Consider the following 20693-nt stretch of genomic DNA (forward strand, 5'->3'; position numbering starts at 1 on the left):
ACATTTATGGGAACTTTAGAGTTGCAAAAATGTATAAAATGTATCTTTATAAAATGCGAAAGTGTACAGTATATCTAAGATAACATATACAGCAACGATAAACATGTACAAGAATTACAAAATGGACAAAGTATCTAAAATATTCTTTAGAACATTTGGCGAATGGAATGAATTTCTTTTTAAACTTCGTCTCTTTTTCTCAAACTCCATTTAGTTTGCAGTGCACTGTTTATAATTCTGGATGTCTACTTCTGAATACCGAATGAAGTATACTAAAAAGTGATGTTGCAATCAAGTTTAGAAATTAAACATGAATGGGATAAGCAGGAACGCGATTTTACTAGAAAGGATGAAATGTAATTTCTGAGAGAGTGAAAACAAATTGGAAGGAAGAGATGTTCTAGAATTCTAACATCTTGCAATTTGTTAAATGAAAGGATAACGCTAGAAACAGAGTCATCAAGTACTCGGTTATAACGTGCATCGGCAAAATGTACTCATTCCTTTCGTTTATTAACGCATACACAAAAAAGAAACTGCGTTCGAAATCAAAGTGTACGTTGAGAAAATGCGCAAAGTAAAGAAAAGATGCAAAAAAAATAGCAAACAAAAGGGAAGAAATGATTCGTGCGACGACTGTACCGAGTGGACTGTTTCAAAATAATAACAATCACTACAACATAGCAGTCTGGTGATGGAATGAAATGGGTTACTGGAATATTTTTGGAAAAAATAACAGTTCCATTTGAATAATATTTTCCTATCTTATTCTTTAGATTCTAGTCGAATCTTTCCCGTAAAAAGCGAAAGATGCGATTTATCGTGTTCTTCTTCTGGAATCTTCGATATTAAACCGTTAAAACTTCGATAAATTGCTACCTCGTAATTTTAAACAATGAACGATAACGAACGATGTCTTGGTTTATGTAAATCGTACTAACAACGTTTATTCACATTTATGTGTAATATTGGAAAGCTGTCAGTCGCATTAAAAGTTAAAGGAGCTTCGGTAAAGTAAATTTTTAATTAGCTTCACTTTTATCGAAGAAAGATTGAATTTTAATTCCTTTTCAAATAGAGAAAATTTCACCGAGTTTTATTCAATTTCTTGATAATTGAATTTTAAATCCTCGAATAAATAACGTTCGCCAAAATCACGTGACAAATAGTAAATATTTGAGTATAATATTTCGCGCTTTTCCCTCCGGCGAATGTATTTTTCATATTATGTTAATTCTAGTTCTCACTGCGTTGATTCGGATTTTTACCAAATTTTCTGCCTGCGCCTTCACATTTAACCGTTTCTAATAACTATTTTCAATTCAAATATTTTTCCATCTTATGACATTTCATATTAGACACTGCATTCTGTTTGCGCTTGTGCCGAAGAAAAACGCTGCTCCGATAGAATGATAAAGAAAATTCTAATTTTAACTAGCAGGTTCTGTCACGTCAGCGGAACCTCCGATTGATTTTCCTTACTCGATTTTTCGTATTCAAGACGATTGGAGGTAAAAGAGAAGTAAGAAAATGCATAGACTTCGCAAGTATTTGATCGAAAAGCTGCAAGAAATAACGAAGATTACCCTGATAATTCAATTCATTTTACGCAATTCACGAATAACATTTCGACTTTATTTAACTTGAAATAGTACTATTGATATCGATATATCGATACATTCATATTGGCATTTTATAAAAATACCAAAAATTTACCATTCTTTTATAGTTTATTTTAGCAATTTATAGTTTATTTAGCAATTTTTTTGCAATTTCTAAGTAACGTCTCTATGTTAGTAATGATAATTAACCGTTTCCAATTCGCTAGAAAAATTCAACACGTGTCATCAAATTACAAAGCAGCACGTAAAACTTGTTAGTTAATCGATATTTCGTCTTGACAAGAACTGGAAGCCTTCTATTTTCCCAACAAGGTCAAGTATCTGTATTATCCGATCTGCTGCATATTCATGACAATATATTAATTAAGTAGTGCAACGATTTCGTAAATTCTATACTAAGCATGTTCTTAGACTGTGCCTGCCAAACGACAGATTGTTCCAATTTAAATCCTTCAGTTCCCTAATGCAAGCAGCAACGAGATGACAAACAGAAAGTAGAATAAACAGAAGTTTATATTAAATCCGAGCCACTGAATCCGTAATATTATTGTCACTTTTCGCTAATTTCCGCTTCGTTTCCCTTCGTCCTTAGATATAATCTCGAATAATCTAAAAGTATATTACCTAGAGGCGTATAGTTACCGCAAAGACGAGAGAAGCGAGACAAAAGGAGATAAATCGATTCATCCCTCAATTCCAAGCCGTACTACGGTTTCCTTTGTACGTAGCAACTTAAAGCAACTGCTAACACCTACCGGATTGACAGCCGGCGATTTATTTACTTACTTACCATAGCCAACAATGCAACTTGCAAACTTATACAACGCGACCCATCAACTTTGCTTTATGATGTTCGCTTTCACTCGAATATCATAAACTCTGTTGCGTATTTCCGCTTTTTTCGTTTGCTCACTTTTCACTCGATCGTATTTTTCTGACGTTAAAAGGCATCTCGAGTTTGAACGAAACATCAGAAGATTTTTATCAATAAAATATGATTTCTCGTTTCAATAGTTGAATATCTCCTTAAAATACGAATTCTTTTTATTTGTTACAAGTTAAGCCGAGAGTACCGCATCGACGTGCTATCAAGTTCGATTTTTTCTATAAATGAAACTTCAAGTAAAAGTATCTTATACTATATTTTCAACCTATTTTCACGTATAAAATAACTTGCTGTCGATTGTCCACTTCCGTCCAATTGGAAATTAGACAAGCTCACGCTGTGCGTGACAAGTTTTCAAACGGTATTTTCAATTGGAAAAATGTTATTTTATACTTTCCACTTATTTTTCCACGTACGACCATCCGCTTGTTGATTATACGATGATTATTGTATATATTGGACACTCTACTCTTTATTTATGCCTCGTACTGGGTAAGTGGATCGTTATTCGCATGTATCTAGTTAAATTATTTCTTTGGAGTATCTCTTTCTTGTCTTCTATATTACAATGACATACTGACGATAATGACGATAATGGTTATTAGACGCATGCGGCAAGTACACTTAGTATTATCGTACTGGGATACATAATGTGAAAGCCTATTATACAAGCATAGTGTTTGATATGATTAACGTACAAAAATTAACGAATTGAATTGCAATTTTATCGAAAAGTTTTAGTAATCGCTGTATGGTCTTGTTCTTTTCTGTAATCCTATATAAACAAATTTTTAAAGAATAAAATGTATCCTGTTCCAGCATAACATCAAAATTCATTATTACCATTCATGTAAAACAAAAGTGTTTGAGCAACGAAATTTTGAATAACGGGGCCAGAGGTAAAAGGGCCGAAATATTAAAAAATGCAAAAAGTTACTACTGAATTTCGTGATAAATTGAAGAAGATTTATTAAAACGCATCTTACTCGTTCCATTTTCTTGCGTCAGTCTGATGTGAGTATCAGGATATTCTTGCTTTTTGATGAATCTAACAGTTAACCCATCTATGTCGTATGTCTACTTCCTTCGGTAATGAAATATTGCACCTTTACTAGTTTCAAACTCCCTAATTATTTTGCATTTAGTTTCCAAATAGTTGACGTAGTTTAATTTCGTTGTGGTGATACGCGTGAAATAGTTCCACTGATAAATTTGCACGCAAGGTAAAGATTAACGCAACATTTCAATAATTCAGTGTTCCATTAGCCAGTTGGAATGTTAACATAGCGAAAGCTCGAACAAGTGTGGCATTTAATTAACCGTCGATTACGACTTTCGCTATCCCGATTATAAATTAGAAACTTTAATGCGAACACTGGCAAAATGTTAATGGCGAATATTGAACGTCGTCTTTAAAGAATAATCGTAATCGCCGAAAAATTCGAACCGCCTATTATGACTCGACAAAGTGAAACAGATAACAACTATTTGAACGAAAACTTCTAAAACTAAACTCGCGAAGATATAGGACGAACTTTTAAAAGTGAAGGTGGCTTGAAACAAAATGACGGAAGAAATATTAATATAAGTGTACGAAGGAAATTCAATATTAAGCTTATCTTCAGCTCATTTAGTGGAATCAATTACCAGTAAAAGATTTTATGTTCGCTAAGCGTTTATAAAAAATACGAGTTAAGCTAAGTATAACTTAATGGCAAGATTAGCAGGTTGAAGCCTTTAATCTTTCAAGAAGCAGGTATCCGTGAGAAACCATTGAAAATGTTATTTATTTGCGGGATTTTAATAAAGTGTAGATACAAGTAATTACATTGATAAAATAAGAAAGTAAAAAGTTTCGCAATTTAACGAATTTTTGCAAACGATTAGGAAATTTAAGTCGATTTCCTTGATTTATTGCCGGAAAAGAAAGTTGCAATTTCTTAATCGCCAGTGGAACAGGTATTCAAGAAAAAGCTTTCGCAACAAGCTTTGAACCGAACTTCCAGAAATAAAGGTGGTTCCGGGTGAGTAACGACAATGGGATTAAATTGCGAGGAAACAAAGCAAAACGGGGAACACAGAGAAGAAAGTAGAATCAGAACGAGCTGTTGGTGCATTCATGGGGTACTGAAAACGCGCCGGTTCAGCCTTTGCTCGTTTTTGGCGGCTAATAAATTTTCGCTAATTCCTCAAATATTTTCCATTGTTACGGAGAAATATCATACCCGCCTGCGTATAATCTTATTTTCTCTAATTTATCGATGACGATTTTCTAAAGTATTTACTATGTCTTATTAATAAAATAACACTCGGACATTAATCAATTTCATCAATAAATAATATTTATCTATGTTTTGCATTGTGGATAAATAAGAATGTAGGCTGATCCGAAGGGTAGAGGTTGAGGAATAATTTCTGAAACTTTTAATCAGATGATCTATCGACATAAATGCTTGAATAAATTTTGTTTAATCACGTTTACACTTTATCGGAAAACAAATGGAATTAATTGGAAATCAGGACGTTAAACATCGACGTTCTGTTGCTGCGTGCTCCCTGCTCAGGTGGTTTTAATTAGTTATTAATCTGTAAATGAAACTACGCGCGAGCATTATTAAAACTTCACTGGGAATCGCATTCAATTTTAATTTACAGATGCAGATTGAATTTCAATAAATGTCTCCCGATAACACGAATTGCGATTTACTTCCCAGTTACCTGAAATTAAGGAATTAAGTTAGCAAGTAGAAAAAAAGTTTGAACATCGGTTTTCCAAAAGGCACGAATGATTAGTTGGTTAAGTTAAGATTAGTCACGTGTGAGAAGTATTTGTCGCGTGTTCAATTCACAGTAACGTGATTAAACAGAATTCAAGCACGCGAATTTCCGACTGTGTTTCAATAAAATGAACCAATATCACGTCGCGAACGTTTTTTCGTAAAAATCTAAAGGAAGAAGTACTCTTGTATCATTTTATCTCGCACGAAAATAAATCCTTGTCTCGAGTTATCGCGGGAGAGTAATTAATATGATACGAGCGAAGATACTTTAGCGAAGATATAATGAGATAATTCAAAATATTAAAATTATGACATAAACGTAAAAATGTTTAAAGGTGTAACGATAATAATACTTAGTTCGAGAACTCGTTAAAAAATTTCATTTAAAAAATGCAAGTATCGCGAGACCGGCAGTTTCAATATACTTCCCTTAGGACTGCACATCCGCATTCTAGCGTCGGATACATTGTTCGTATTTTTTCTAGTATTCCCTTTTTAATAGCTGTTTTAATACTCACGTTAATGTAGAATACCCAAACACTAATTGAAAAGAGGAAGAAGAAAATTGTAAAAACTAAAAAAGTAAAACAGCGCTTGTTGCATGACTTCTTTTATTCTTGTCGGTTAAATTGACAATTAAAAAATTGATAATAAAATCTGCTTTGTAATAAGAGAAAAGATCAGGTGAATTCAAAGGTTGTAGTTGATATTGAACTTAAAAATATTAGTATTACTATAATTGTTAATCGCGAATGGATACGTTACTCATATGTTCCTATGAAATAAACAAAAAGCATTTTGTCAGACTGATGTTAAAATATTATATCACAGAAAAATATTATTATTTATTGTTTATTATCTATTACTTATTACATTGCTTGTTATTACGTTTTCTAATAGTTTGGAATTAAAGATTATAACAATTACACATTGTGTACATATTTATAATCGATTCTTTGTTCCTTTATTACTGAAGCATGCAACTGATTATGTCATACACGAAATCGATGCACAATTTTACTCGGATAATAATCGAACAATGATACCACATTGTTACACTGAATTGCTCTTTACGCGTTCTGCTTAATCAACGTTGCAGCTTTATGAATCGCTCAATTAAACATCTTCGCGTTATTTTCCGAATGTACAATCCTGATGTAGCTGTCCCTGATGATGTACAATAGTTAGCTTCTATAAGATCATTCATTTAGATTTATTGTTTTCTAAAGTTACTCAAATCAATTCAACTTGTGTAATAAGAAACTTCAATAAAATTACTTAAAAGTGCAATAAAAGAGGATGACACGAAGAAGATGATTTACACGAATAATACATAACGTCATTAATAAAATCACTCTTGTGTTCACGGAGGAAAATATTAAGTAGCGTTAAGAGTCATTTTGTAAGAAAAATATTTAAAGAAATATAATGGAGAAATTTATGGAAAAAATATTAATCGTTGTAACCGTGTTCAAACTGTCACATACCCCATAACTGAGACTGTTATATTTTTAATAAAATGCTTATACAATATACAATATACGTTATATGTATATACATATATGTTAATAATATATGTTAATTTACAATAAGAAACTGTAATCAGAATTTTAATATCATCAACAATATTTATTAACTTACGGTGAATCTATTCTACCCCCCGTATCAATATTGAAATAATTAACATTAAAATTAATACCAAAATAGTAGATCAACTAGTAGTCATTATCGGTTCATGGAAGAATCAAGTAAAACCGTAATTAATGAAATACTATAATTGAAGTTAAGCAATCCCTAATTTGTTCCACTAAGAAACAGCATTAAAGTACCTACAACGATGGAAGAAAAAAGAGAAGAACGAAAGTTGGAGGGAAAAGAAACTGTTCAAGTCGAATAATTATTAGTTATACAGCTATTTCCGTGGTTCATGCAACAACTTCCGCGTTACTTCATCGATAAGTTACGCAGATTTCGCAAACTTTCAAGAAAATAGAAAAAGTTATTTGTTCGCGTTGCACCTCTGCCATAAGTGTTTCGACGAATGTAATTATTACATGCGCATTAAAGTGCAGTTAACGTTGCTCGCCGAAGGTTCCCATGCTGTTTCTGGTGTACAACAATAATTATTTTCGTCCGTAGAACGAGCAACTTCCGTGCACTTCGATAGAAAGGAAACGTAAAAGACAGAGAAGAAAAAAGAATAATAACCCGCGATCCTTTACCCTTTTGTCTCTACGGATGAAATATGTCACGACACTGTTGAGTGCTATAAATAGATTACAGATGTTTCTGCAGTTTCATATTTTTACCGACGTTAGTGAATATGGAACTTAAATAGAGATTTGTTGCATCAACTTGTTATAGGTAAACCATGGATTTCGTGTAAATTCAAATTTTGATGGATACCATTAGACAAATGAAGGCTAAATAAAAAAACTTTTCGATGGAAAAGTAAGGTGGCAATATTTTTATAGCCACTATAGAGCTTTAAGATATTTGGGATCACTTCTTGACGGATCAACCACTTCCTGAATGACAAATCTTGTGGGTCATCTATAATCGTACAGCACGTTTTACTGGATTGCCCTGGATTTCCATCCAAAAGAAATGATTGCAACATTAAAGCCGACACGAAGTCTAACCTGAATGATTCTGAAAGTATTCATAACGCGGTAGACTTTTTTAAAACGGACGAACCTACTTGATTCCATGTAACTATGTAATTTTAACATTAATCTTGTAAACATATTATTACGATCACTAATGACTTTATCGTTAATGGACCGCTTTAAAATAAACTCATAGATGAATAAATATCCCTCGAAGGTAAAACACACTGAGGCTCGAAAGTCAGATTATTCTCCAGATATGTCTCAGATTCTTCTTATAAGTAGAAATTTCTTGGCTGTCTCTACGCGCGCACGCTAACAAACAGATCAGAAATGGACATTATCGCTATTACATATTTTAGATTATTTCTATTCGAAAACGATGAAGACGATGCTAAATTTCTTTTCTTTTTTTTCAAAGATTCCTCCGTCCATTTTACATATCATTAACATTATCAGTTTTTTAACAATTTTGTAAGAACGCTATTTCCGTAATCAAACGAAAAGTCATTTTTGCAGCGGGGATTACTACAACGAGATTGCGTGTTGAAACTTTCAATTCTAAAGCTGAATATCTCTATTTCGATAAAGCTAGACTCCCTAAAAATTGAATCGCGTATAGGTAACATACCGAGTAACGTATCGTTAAAATTTCGAAGAAATTGTAAGAAAGTCGATCTACGCTACAAATACCTTAAGTATACAGTTTAGTACAGATATTTCCCATAATATTAATTTATTACCTATTGGTGCTACAAACTTGTAGTAACTAGCTTAATTAGCAAACGCTGCTTCTATCCACTAATTTACATCTGTTCGTACACTTTAGCAGAATTCATATATTTTTCCAACAAATTGATCAACGTATTCGAATAATTATGCGCGTTATATCGTGACATAATGAAAAAATCCACGAGTAGTATTATACAGGGTGGTTGGTAACTGGTGGTACAAGCGAAAAGGGGGTGATTCTACGCGAAAAAAGAAGTCGAAAATACAGAATAAAAATTTTTTTTTAATTTTCGTTTTTTACATTTTTCCATCCAGACAACGATCTACAGTGAGATCCGTTATAACGAGACGTGATAAAGTGGACGCGTACCGAGCGAAAATTCAAAGTCGATTTTCTCGGAAACAGTCTCGAACGAAAAATTTTTATTCTACATTTTCGACTTCTTTTCTCGCGTAGAATCGCCCCCTTTCCGCTTGTACCACCAGTTACCAACCACCCTGTGGACATGTAGAGTGGACTCATAAGTACGAAATTACGAGATACGTTCATCCGAAGATGTCAAGTTTTGCGAATCTCTCTCGTAGTCTCTAACAGTAACTATGTATTTATGGGGAATTTAACGAGGCAATTCGGAAGCATGGTTTCCTGGCGGAACGCCAGTGGCACTTGCCTGAAATCACGCTTATAGAAGAAATCCCTGCTGTTATCAAGATGTAGTAATATCATTTGAACAGTGGACACATTTCCTTGGTAAGATTGCGTCCCAAGCACGAGAAATCTTCTGCTCTCTCGCCGCGTTTGGCTTTGCCAGCGGATTTTTTGGGCGAAGGAAACGCGCGGTCGTTGTCGTTACTAACGATACACGGGTAATGGGTGATTTCCCGCAATATCGTAATTTTTTCTCACCCATGACCGCGATCGCAAGCACAGCGATTTTAGTTATGTTCGGATCGCCAATTTTGCTCTCGAATTTCAATGAATTTTCATTGGCTTCCATTTCCTTCGATGGGTGTATAAATTGGTATTTGAACGATTTTTTCGATGATCGCTGTAAAGTATCAGAGGGTTACGCGTTTGAACGCAAGCCGAGGTAATATTTATTAATTAGGAAATATGGCTGATAGCAAAATTTTTGGACCGAAATGACGAAGAATAATTAATAATAAGAGACATTGTTTTCTGTCACCAGAAGTACTCATATCTTTGCAATTATCGAACTCAAGTGATTAATATTCTTCGACGGTATATACTCCGCAATCTTGATCAATTATCGAAGAATTTTAAAATGAAACTTTTCTTTTATTTGTAAAACAGATTCTTTATTGTCGTAATATATTTCCCTGATGATAGGTTACTTAATATATCAGGCAACAAGTGAATTCGGTTGTAGCATGTGTCACTGATCTGGAAATTTCCTTCGTGTTGCAGGGGCAAAACCCCATGATAAAGGCAGTGATTTATTATATAAGTATCAAGATGCCAGGTCCCAAGAGTGTAGAATAGCTTGTTTGAGTGGAAGATTTAGCTTGCCGTTATACATTGTCTTAAAAGTTGTCCAAGTTCAAGACCTTCGGCTTATAGAAGATTTCTAATTGATAGTAAATAATCTTCATGAAACAAATATTACGTTATAATTTATAAGTTTCGTTCGTATTTTCATTTCAGCTTGACAATTTCAGTTATTTCCAGATTTTGCATTTCTCTTTAGATATGTTTTATATCCTCGAAAGTACCAACATTTTAATATTCTCTGTCTTTCGAAACGAATAATCGAAACAAAATTCCTCTTCCATTTTAATCTTCATTTTGCCGGTTTTATATTTCTATCGCTTAGAAATACAAAACTCGTCGTCTACGTTTCATTCGGCTACGATCCTCGAATTCGTTATATCTCGATTTCATTTTTCTTTCAACGACAAAATCAAAGATCTTTCAAGTTTTAAGAAAATCTTCGATACTGTTCTAAGTGTATTCACTATAATATAGCGAGGCGCGAAGTCACTAATGTCAATAGCAATCGCAACATTTTACTCAAACGTGAGAAATTTTCTAATGGTAGAAAAATATGATTTGATCCAAATCGATCCAGACGTAAAAGTGTCGCACAAGTAAATATTTAATTTGCAATGAGTTCATACACCTTTCCGGCATCAGGAATTGCATTCTCTCGGAAAGTTTCAAATCAGTAAATTACTGAATTCGACAAATTACTGAAAACGGAATTCCTATATGCCAAATTCCATCACCTTATTGATTTTATCGGCATATTGGAAATATTTCGGGGAGACCTGGCGAACTTGTGCACGTATGTATCGAATACACGCTGTGTATGCAACGTAATGACAATAATAATTACGGGCGTAACAAATTCGTACTATAAATTATATTAAAATTGAACAAGTATTTAAATTTATATTAGAACTGAAAAATGCAACATGCGGCGTACAATGCATTATACTTTAAACGGCAAACTATCGCTAACTACGTTACATTAGCAATTTGTGATAAAATATAATTTCTTAAAAAATAATCTTGAGGAAAGGGAATTTAAAATCTCAAGATTTTAGAGCAGCCGTCAAAGAGAATAATAAATACAGAATCATTGTAAAATATTGATCATTGGAGAAAAATATGACAAGTATATATTTGCTGGATGATAAGTAATAATGTTCTGTAAATTCTAAGAGTCAGTACCTTCTTATATCTATATTTGATAGACATGATTCGCTTATCCACATCAAACAATCTAGTTGAATCGCATCCATGAATGAAACATGTACGTATGCATGTAAAGTCAGACAATATGGAACATGTTAGGAATATTTGAAAATATATTGACAATATATGTACATATGTATGTCATGCTTCACACATGTGAATGCTGTAATCAATTGGAGGGTAGACACCTTTTACGCGAAGGGAGAATACAATTTTGCGCTTCATACGCTATGATCTTGGATTGATATTAATCTTTTATCGTAATGCGATATTCTTCTTTAGATTTCTTTTTAATTCGTGTACTTTCAGCTTGAAAGTGTTTAAGTTATACTAACTTATAAAATTGCATTTCACGCTAAAAATGAATTTAGGTTCCACGTTGACCTATCACTCTTTATTTCTCTCCATGAAATACGACGTGTGATTTTTTTTTAATATGTTCAAGAGATAAAATTTTTGCGCGTAAATTATCACGGTTATCGGTTTCCTTGGCGTGGCTGAAAATAAATTCGGAAAGGAATTAAAGATATGGAGGTAGTAACACTCGCTACGCCTATGCAACATTCATCATTTAAATCGAACGATCGGGGCCATTAAAAAATGCTTACACAGCCCTCGTGTCGCGGTGCAAAAAAAAAATATTTAGAGTCAGAGGGGTAGAAAAAGTTTCGCCTGTTACAGAACTATGCATTGTCTCGTTCACGGTGACTCTTATTCGCATATCGTCAAAAACTTCCCTCAGAGAGACGAAAGATTCTGCAACTTAACTCATCGCATTGGATTTTATCTGTTGTATCCATTTATCAAAGTATCATAAACCCAAAATCCATCGATAACGCGTTTCGTCGAAATCAAACGCAATTACGAAGAGATAGATGTCGATCCCTGGATAAATGTAAATGCAGAAGTTCGATTCGGCACAGAAGTCTCGTTGTCTTCTAAGCGAAACCGGCAAGTTTTTGAATTTCATCAATTAATTAAATGACTTGGTTATGCCAGCTGTCGTAACCCGTAGACGACGCGGAACGAACATCTGTACAATACCGAGATGTAACGAACACTCGAAACGTATCGCACCTTCGAGTGTAGAGATTAAAAGGTATCGATCGCGGATTTACTACACTGGGCTCTCGCTTTGCCTACCGATTCTGTGTATTGCGCACTTCTGACAACAATACCGGCATAATACATCACCGGGCCGACCTTTTTCCCTCCAAAGTGGCAGCGACCGTGAAACAAAAATACCTCACGCTACGAGAACAAAACCAGCTTGTACGATTGCAACGTTCTTGAAAATTCATTCTCCTGAACCAGAGCACGTCCATCCGCGGCGCGCACGGAAAAAGAAAGGGCCCGGTCTTCCTTTGATCTTGTTCACGAATTTCTGCCTCCAACCCCCGACCACATGTACCTACCTAATTTACGCTCCTCTGTTCCACCGCGTTACCAGTCTCTCTCCAAGTCTCTGATTCTTTATATGTACACCCGAACATGTTAGGTAGATAGGTCGAAACGAGAAACAGTCAGTCAACTAATCTTCGAGAAATCTTCCGCCACCCGCGAACAGTTTCCAACTTCGATCGACAATTACGTTCGAATGCTCTACCGCGTTTATAGTTAACTATCGGATTTGTTAGGACGTTACAAATTTGAAACAACGAATTTTCAATAGAACCATAGGTGCAACATCATTGAAACGTACGATTGACATTTTTCACCGATCGTTCTGCTCACAAGCCCCGAATTTCCTTTTTTCGTCAACTTTAATTCTACATTTGTCGATTGGTTCGTATTATCGTAACTTATCTACATACGTTTCAATGTGTCGATTTTATTTGCCAATCGTTTATCACAGTCTGATACTTCTTCGTTCAAATTCACACACTCCACGAACCATCAAAATTTCCATGCATATCACCGTTGATATCAATCTCGTTAGGTTTGTCTCGTATGTTTCAAGACTGAACCGCGAGATACATCAACAAGTTCGAGATCGTCACGGAGAGAACGGAGTGCCCATCCAGCCGAAGGGATGCACGACACGCTGCGGCCGTGTTTTCGGCACGGCGATCGCGCGCGTACTGAAAATCCCAGTAACCACCCCCATCGACCCTCTCCCTCGCGAACCGCCCCCGTTCTAATACAGACAAGCGGCGTGAACGTGTGCAAGCGATCGCACGGCTGTGTACGTTACGCGCGTAGAATGTGCATCCGGTGCATATTTGCGCTCGAACGACTCCAAGTTCTCCGAAATTGTCAGCTTATCGGTTCGCAACTCGCCCTTCTCGAGGGTGATAATGGTCCAGATACACGATTATTAGCCCATTCGAGAAGATATGGAGTCGTAGCAAGATCGAATCAAGGCGAAGAGAAAAGATCGGAAAGTGGTGCGAGAGGCGACAGCCATTTCGATGGCTTGCGGTGAATGTGGCGGGACATGGCGTAACGCATGCACGTTTCCGTGAATTAAATACCGTCGATGTTGCGGAAAGTAATTGTTATTGAGATGTTCCAGTAGAGATAGATTGAACAGTACTATCGTTTCGGTCCAGCTGCCACCATGCGAACACGGCTTATCCTTGCTTTCTCTTTGTTTCTCATCCTCAACGTGTGCCATCAATGCCGTTGTTTGGATACGCGGTAGTCCTTTATTCTTCCTCTGTTCCTCTCGGTTCATTTTCAATTTGAAGAGTCTCTCAGCATCATAGCCTTTTCTAGGATCATGCCTTGCACAGATGGTGCAGCGGCCACAGATAGGCAAGCTTTTCGTAATTTTATAAATACCCATAGGCCCATGGCTTCGGAGCTCTTTTGTAAAGTTCTTTTTTTTATTATTATTTAATTTGTACTTTACAATTTTGCTAGCTGGACATTTGGTAAATTTTTCTAACTTAATTGCTAAATAACACGTGGATGGTTACCCCCAACGGAATATCATCTTCGAGTTTGACTATTTTATTTCCTTAGTGAGGTCAATGGAGTGTTTTCTTTTTAGTCTTCTTTCTATGAGAGTTTTGCTCGCTTCAGCAGTCAGCTGGTTTGGACGTGTTACCGTTCTTTCCCTGTATTTTTCTGCGTACCTGCCGATTTCTTCTTTGACCGTTGGTATTTTTAAGTCTTTGCGTATATCCTCGTTTCTGACATACCATGGGGAGTTGACTATTGATCTCAGTATCTTCGATTGTAGCGACTCTAGTTTATTTATGTGGCTCGTTGCTGCTGTCCCCCATAGCGGTATTCCGTACGTCCAAATTGGTTTTATTATCGTTTTGTAGATTATTAGCTTATTTTCTATGCTGAGTTGGCCAGTATATCTGTCTATAATTAATTTAGTATGTTGTTTCCATGTACGTTGTGTGTCTAAGTGGAGTCCTAGGTATTTAACTTGCCTTCTTTGTGTTATGTACGTGCCATTTAATTGGATATTTGGTAGTTTGCTTTTGTAAAGTAACGCTACCAGCGTGCAGATCTGGACTAGCATACACATTGTACTCATGTACTTACATAGAAGTACTTACGTTTTATATGCAATCAATTTCATGTAACATTATGGGCAGTGTATTTAAATTTGCACAATTTGCACAATTTTCAATTGTTGTTTTGCGTTCCATTATGTTTTCTATTACGTCATGTTATGTTATTTATTTATTTATTTCATTTGCATTCAAGAATTTCGTTGTACTATTGTAGAAAAGTCAGAAAATGTTTAAGCGTGTTTTTTGATCGTACATAATGAAATCCAATATTGGAAAAAGCATCCATTCCGTGACAAATCAATGGGTATCGATCTTCTTCCGGGGGTTGCTAACAATCTGATAGTTTTGAAGTATGATACTCAGAGGATACGTTGCTTTGAGTGTAGTTTCAATATACAACTTCCAAGCAGAAGTTTTTGAAATATTTAACACACCTTATCGATGACATTTGACGTTACATTCAATTCGTTTGTTGCTCAACTTGCTAGCGAAATTTATTTAAACGCTCTTTTTAAATTTCATGCTCACATTTCTTTTACAAGGCATTTGGAACCCCATGCGAGTTTTATTCCAGCTACGCAGGTGTCTATCTTATTTTAATGTTATAAAAGTATTTCTCGCGATAGTTACGCTGGTTGAACATTCCATAAAAGATATTCCAAGTATCTTAAATAATTCGTGGAATTTAATTCGCGTACGTTTAAACATAATTAAAATGATAAGAAAAAATATCGATTGGTCGAGAAGAATTTGCTGAGCAAAATTTCCTTTCTAAGATGAATTAGTCCGTATTAACTAAGAATTTCCTACCTAGTTCTTTAATTACCCTCATAAAAATATGAATTTGCATAAATATCAACTGTACTAAAAATACCGACTTCGCTGTATACATATGAAAACAATTACACGTCTAAAATTTCGCATTTAGCATCGCTACAGCGACAATCGATTCAATTTGATCGACCGACGTCCCTCTCGTTTACGTTGTACATACGCTGACTTCTTTCATTTTTAAACTGAGAGAGATACAAAACAAGTGCACAATGAATTCATTCATTACCATGCATTCAAGTCATATTTCCCACACAAGATTGTCGTAACGAGAGAAGTCTCATCTTTTTTGAAGTTTCACAAGCGTGGAAATTGCCGAAGAAAACGAACAAAAGTTATACTGATGTTTTCGATTGCCTGGGAAAGTTTTAAACGACTTGCATTCCGTGAAACGTAAGCCGAACTTTTGGGACGCTTAATGGTTCCACAGAATATTTCACGGATCCCTTTCTCTTTACTTTGCCAGTGATTACACTTTGCATCGAAATGATCCGCGACAGTAACGTTGAACTGTCTCGAACGTAAATCCTATCCAATTTCAATTAATGAGGAGAACGTCGGCCACCTCAATGTACTCACTTTTCTTTCTGTCAAATTAACTTGAGTTAATTGCATGATAAGTCTTCTAACGAATGTTTTCTCCGAATGGGAGAAATATGTATTCTCCTTTCCTTTTTCGACGCAGATACAGTGCGATCGCTATATAATTTTCGTTATCAATAACTTTTAGATAAAATAGAAAACAACAGTCTTTTCAATACAAATCATTTATTGTTAATGCTTGCATATAATGCACGGAACATGTCGAATCCTCTCAATCGTATCTGTCATTACATTTTCGCGAAAGACATGTTCGCTTCTTGAACAGTATCGTTAAGCTGCTCGATCGTGCTTGATTTATTGATATACACCTTACTTTTAAGAAAACTTCAAGAGGAAAATCCGATGCGATTAAAATCAGGTGATCTAAGTGGCCAGGTGATATCGCCAATGTAGCTTGTGTAAAATCATCATTATCGATGAATTACTTTGATAAAGTGTCGTTGCGTATTGTCGTTAAATATCCGGCGATTATTAGATTCATCGGAGTATATCAATTCGTATGCTTTTGGTCGTCGAGTTTAATAATAGTTTTTGATCGCCGGCGATTTGTCCACGATGCATAACGACTCAAAATGTTTTAACAATCTTTTCTCGCTCTTGAAATACGTAAAGCTTCAGAATTATTTTGCCACGCGTGCATAAAACATTTGTCAAAGCGGAAGAAAAAGCGACGCGATGCGTCGTTCCAGAATGACGGAACTTTGAAATTAGTCAGTTACACATCGTGCAGCCTGTATAAAGAATTTCCCTTTTATCGAAAACATAAGAACATTCATTTCTGAGATAAGAATTTCTTATTCTATTATTAAAAATAGTTGTTTATACTGTTTAGGTTATTGAAGACTTGGATGGTTACGTTGATGAAAATACAATCTCACTTAACGATAATTCGAAACGTATCACAAATACGTGTAATTTCTGAGTATATATAATATTTGTACTCGTGATACGAAAGGTTTGATTGAAAGATAATATATATATATATATTTATATAAGTTGGTATAGGATTATAATAGGTTAATTATATTTCATGCACGATATCGATCACTGTAATACATACTAATGTGCAATAGCTCAAAACGTGTGTACAGAATTTTGAGATCGGACAATTTTAGACAAAAAGAGTGATTCTGAAACATTCCGTATAAATAGTAACAATATATTATTGTATAAAATATATATTGTATATATTTTATACAGTAAAGTCCGAGATACCTTCAAACTTCTGATTCTTTACTTATAAATAGGTAGTTCATCAGATCCTTCACCGGATTCGCTGGATTCGCTGGATTCGCTGGATGCTGCGCAAGGTTCTGCATTGGGCATTTTGATAACTTCGTCGGACTCTTCGCTGGGTTCTTCGCTGGGTTCTTCGCTGGGTTCTTCGCTGGGTTCTTCGCTGGGTTCTTCGCTGGGTTCTTCGCTGGGTTCTTCGCTAGGTTCTTCGCTGGGTTCTTCGCTGGGTTCTTCGCTGGGTTCTTCGCTGGGTTCTTCGCTGGGTTCTTCGCTGGATTCTTCGCTGGATTCTTCGTTGGAATTTTCAAGTACTTCACTTGGTGCTGCGCTGGGTGAAGGCGTAACGGAACAGGTTACATTCTCTGCCCAATCGCAAACTCGTAATTCGGGGTTAAAGAGAAGTCCGGCAGAGCAATTCATTAAGTATGCAACGCCACCGTCGCAGGCATAATAGGATGCGCAGTCAACTGGATTCGGAACTAAGACAACATCATCTTGATTGGATGGACATTGTGGAGTGGCAGAAACAAGGGCCAGAAAGACCGTAGCGAGGACTACCGCAAACATTGCTGAAAAATTTACCAATCGATATCGCTTAATATTGCATCCTGCAACTAATTAATATTACATTCAATTAAGAGTATTGAAACCGCCTATTTCGAATATCTATCTATAGCGATAAGCCTTGGAAAGTGAATTCACCTTTTTCCTAATAATTATAATTATTATTCCTAATACTCCCTATAATTGGCAACATGTTTGTCCTCTGTAAATAACATGATATGTTTCTTTTTTTATAAATTTTCATAAATAAAAATTTATAAATGCAATTCATTCTTTCTAAATTCAAAGTTAAATTATAGATCGGACCAATTGATGAATTTCTGAAGTTAGAACAATACACTCGTTTACACAGTTGACGACGTCATGTGATGCAAATCACATTCCACGTCAGTTTAGTGAGTATATTTCCATGATTTTCTTGCGAATATCTTATTAATATTTTTAAATATCGCAACAGTTGTAAGCAACAGGAGAATCAAGTGAATAAGAGATCGTTGGTAAATATTATCTACATGTACATAATGTACATACTTATACGTATTTATATAATATATATTGTGTGACGTAACATATGTAGTTCCTATAATTAAAATTCTATATTTAATCGGAGAACATACAAATTATAATTGAATTTTGTTAAATAAAAAAGAAATTTACTTTTCATCTTGGCTTCGTAGGGTATTCTTTCTCTAGTCGTAGTTTCTTCGTGTCGTGACAGAAGTGATATGATTCCCTGACTAATTGTAAGATTGTGTCTTCCCTTTATATATCCTCAAAACATTTTTTTAATAGGTTATCGATGCATGCTGCAATCGCTTATCGGCATCCTGTGATAAGTACATGATGGTACGGTAATAGATATTCTACGAGCGACTAGAACATATATTATAGGCAAACATAAAATGTTCTGTTCTTTCTTTTCTTTTAATATCGTTACGTTTTATATGGCACTCGTAACTATTCTATATGTTGCAGATTTATATTATATTAATAGATTAGCTTTATATTATTCGATAATCGGTGATCTTCTGTTCCCCGATATCGATATAGCTGATACGATAGAAACAGTAATCTCCTTAGAAGATAATTTTCATAGTGACAAATTCCCGGGAAATTACGACCCTTAAAATATGTTCATTGCTAAACGTATCTTAATCAATCGTAATTTTCAAACAATACATTGCAGCGGAACAAAATTGTATAAGCAAAATGTATTCGGTTTAATATAAAAATTAAAATCATGTACCACGTACCATCTATTTCTATTGAACATTTTAAATTTTGTCTTCGATTCTCTGCTCCTGTAGATTTGAAAAAAGCTCTTGTAGTACGTAGAACAATTCTTTCATACTGCGTAAACAATAAACAATTAGAAGTTTCTATCTCTTGAGGTTTCAGAAGATTTGAGAAGAAAATCAAATATTTATATTAAATATATAAATAATATAAAGTAAAGTAAAATTTCAGATCTTTATTTCTTAACATTCTGTATGCACAATGGTAGTGTAAGATGTGTTAATAATACGACAGTTCTCGGATAAGAGAGCACATTTTTCTTGAGTTAAGGTTTTGCGGTATCGGCCCCATCATTTCCTTCTGCCTCGCGTGAATTAAGTATGTTTCTCGTTTAACCGATCGATAACAAATGAAAACGATAATTCAAAGCACAAGATAAATTCTTCTCGAATAGAAATCTTCGTTTTTTAGAGTTCTTATTGGATGCTGGCAAAGATATTATACGCGGATCGTGAAAGTTTCTTTAGTGACAATTTCGTAAAATTCACTCGCGCTCGCCAGAGTTTTATTTCTTCTGTGACTAAGTTTCTCTTCTTTATTACCAAAAACATTGATCAGTAATGCAAAATTATAATTTGTAACTTAAACATTTCACGAGAAGTTCCACTCGAAGAATATTAGTGATATTCGATTGAAAGATCGATATATTAGAATATTAGTAAAAAAAATATTAATATTGGATTACGCAAGAGATCCTGGACATATCTTCAGCTGTATTCTACGAAAGCATTTCATTCCAATACATATAATATTGTTTTAAAGGATTACCAATCTCCATTAGTGAATCATAAGTGTAGTATTCAAAATTATCGCAATCATCTATCATCAATCGATTACACAAGAGCCGATTGTCGCTTCTTTATCTTCTGTGTACTGTCGAATCAGATTCTTGTTCACAAGAAAAGCAAACGCGCATTAAATAGAGATTAACAAGTACTCACATATACACGTATTTACGAATATAATCACTTACTTGCATAAACCATTATGTCTAAAAGCTACGGTTATGAAATAAAAATAGAATATTCCACTCGCTTGCCATTTTAACTGTACACAGGTTATTACTTGCAGAATAAAAAAATCGTGCAGAAAAGAATTAAATGGTTTCGAGGAAAGCACAATCCGATGTAATCGGATTTGTAGATTGTCATGTACAGGTCACATACATCTTTTCTAATGGAATCGCAATTTTTAATAAAGCAGCAGCGAAACACTACGTCATTTCCTGCAAGAAAATATAAAACTATTTATGGCCAATAAAAATCATTGGCATGAAGGACGACACAAACATAAAAGCGCAAGTAACGTCGCTTTTATTTCACGCGACAATTTACAAAAA

At 34.8% G+C, this 20693-nt stretch overlaps 2 protein-coding genes across 3 annotated transcripts in view; both read right to left on the reverse strand.

Moving 5' to 3' along the window:
* The window catches only part of LOC117237407 (tyramine receptor 1-like), a 100360-nt gene extending 86943 nt beyond the window's left edge, over nt 1-13417 (reverse strand). For both annotated transcript variants that reach the window (XM_033501356.1, XM_033501338.1), the window contains exon 1: nt 12764-13417. The gene's annotated coding sequence lies outside the window, so the exon portion shown is untranslated. The remainder of the gene's footprint in view (nt 1-12763) is intronic.
* Nucleotides 13418-17403: 3986 nt separating this feature from the next.
* LOC117238612 (chondroitin proteoglycan 2-like) lies at nt 17404-18848 on the reverse strand. Its single transcript, XM_033503640.1, has 2 exons — nt 18716-18848; nt 17404-18063 (listed from the first exon to the last, which is right to left on the reverse strand). Exons 1-2 carry the CDS (start codon nt 18720-18722, stop codon nt 17492-17494), a joined length of 579 nt encoding a protein of 192 aa, XP_033359531.1. The 5' UTR covers nt 18723-18848; the 3' UTR covers nt 17404-17491.
* Nucleotides 18849-20693: the final 1845 nt, after the last annotated feature.

The sequence above is a fragment of the Bombus vosnesenskii genome, unplaced genomic scaffold (genome assembly GCF_011952255.1).
Source record: "Bombus vosnesenskii isolate JDL3184/JDL3185 unplaced genomic scaffold, Bvos_JDL3184-5_v1.1 scf7180000013264, whole genome shotgun sequence".
NCBI lineage: Eukaryota > Metazoa > Arthropoda > Insecta > Hymenoptera > Apidae > Bombus > Bombus vosnesenskii.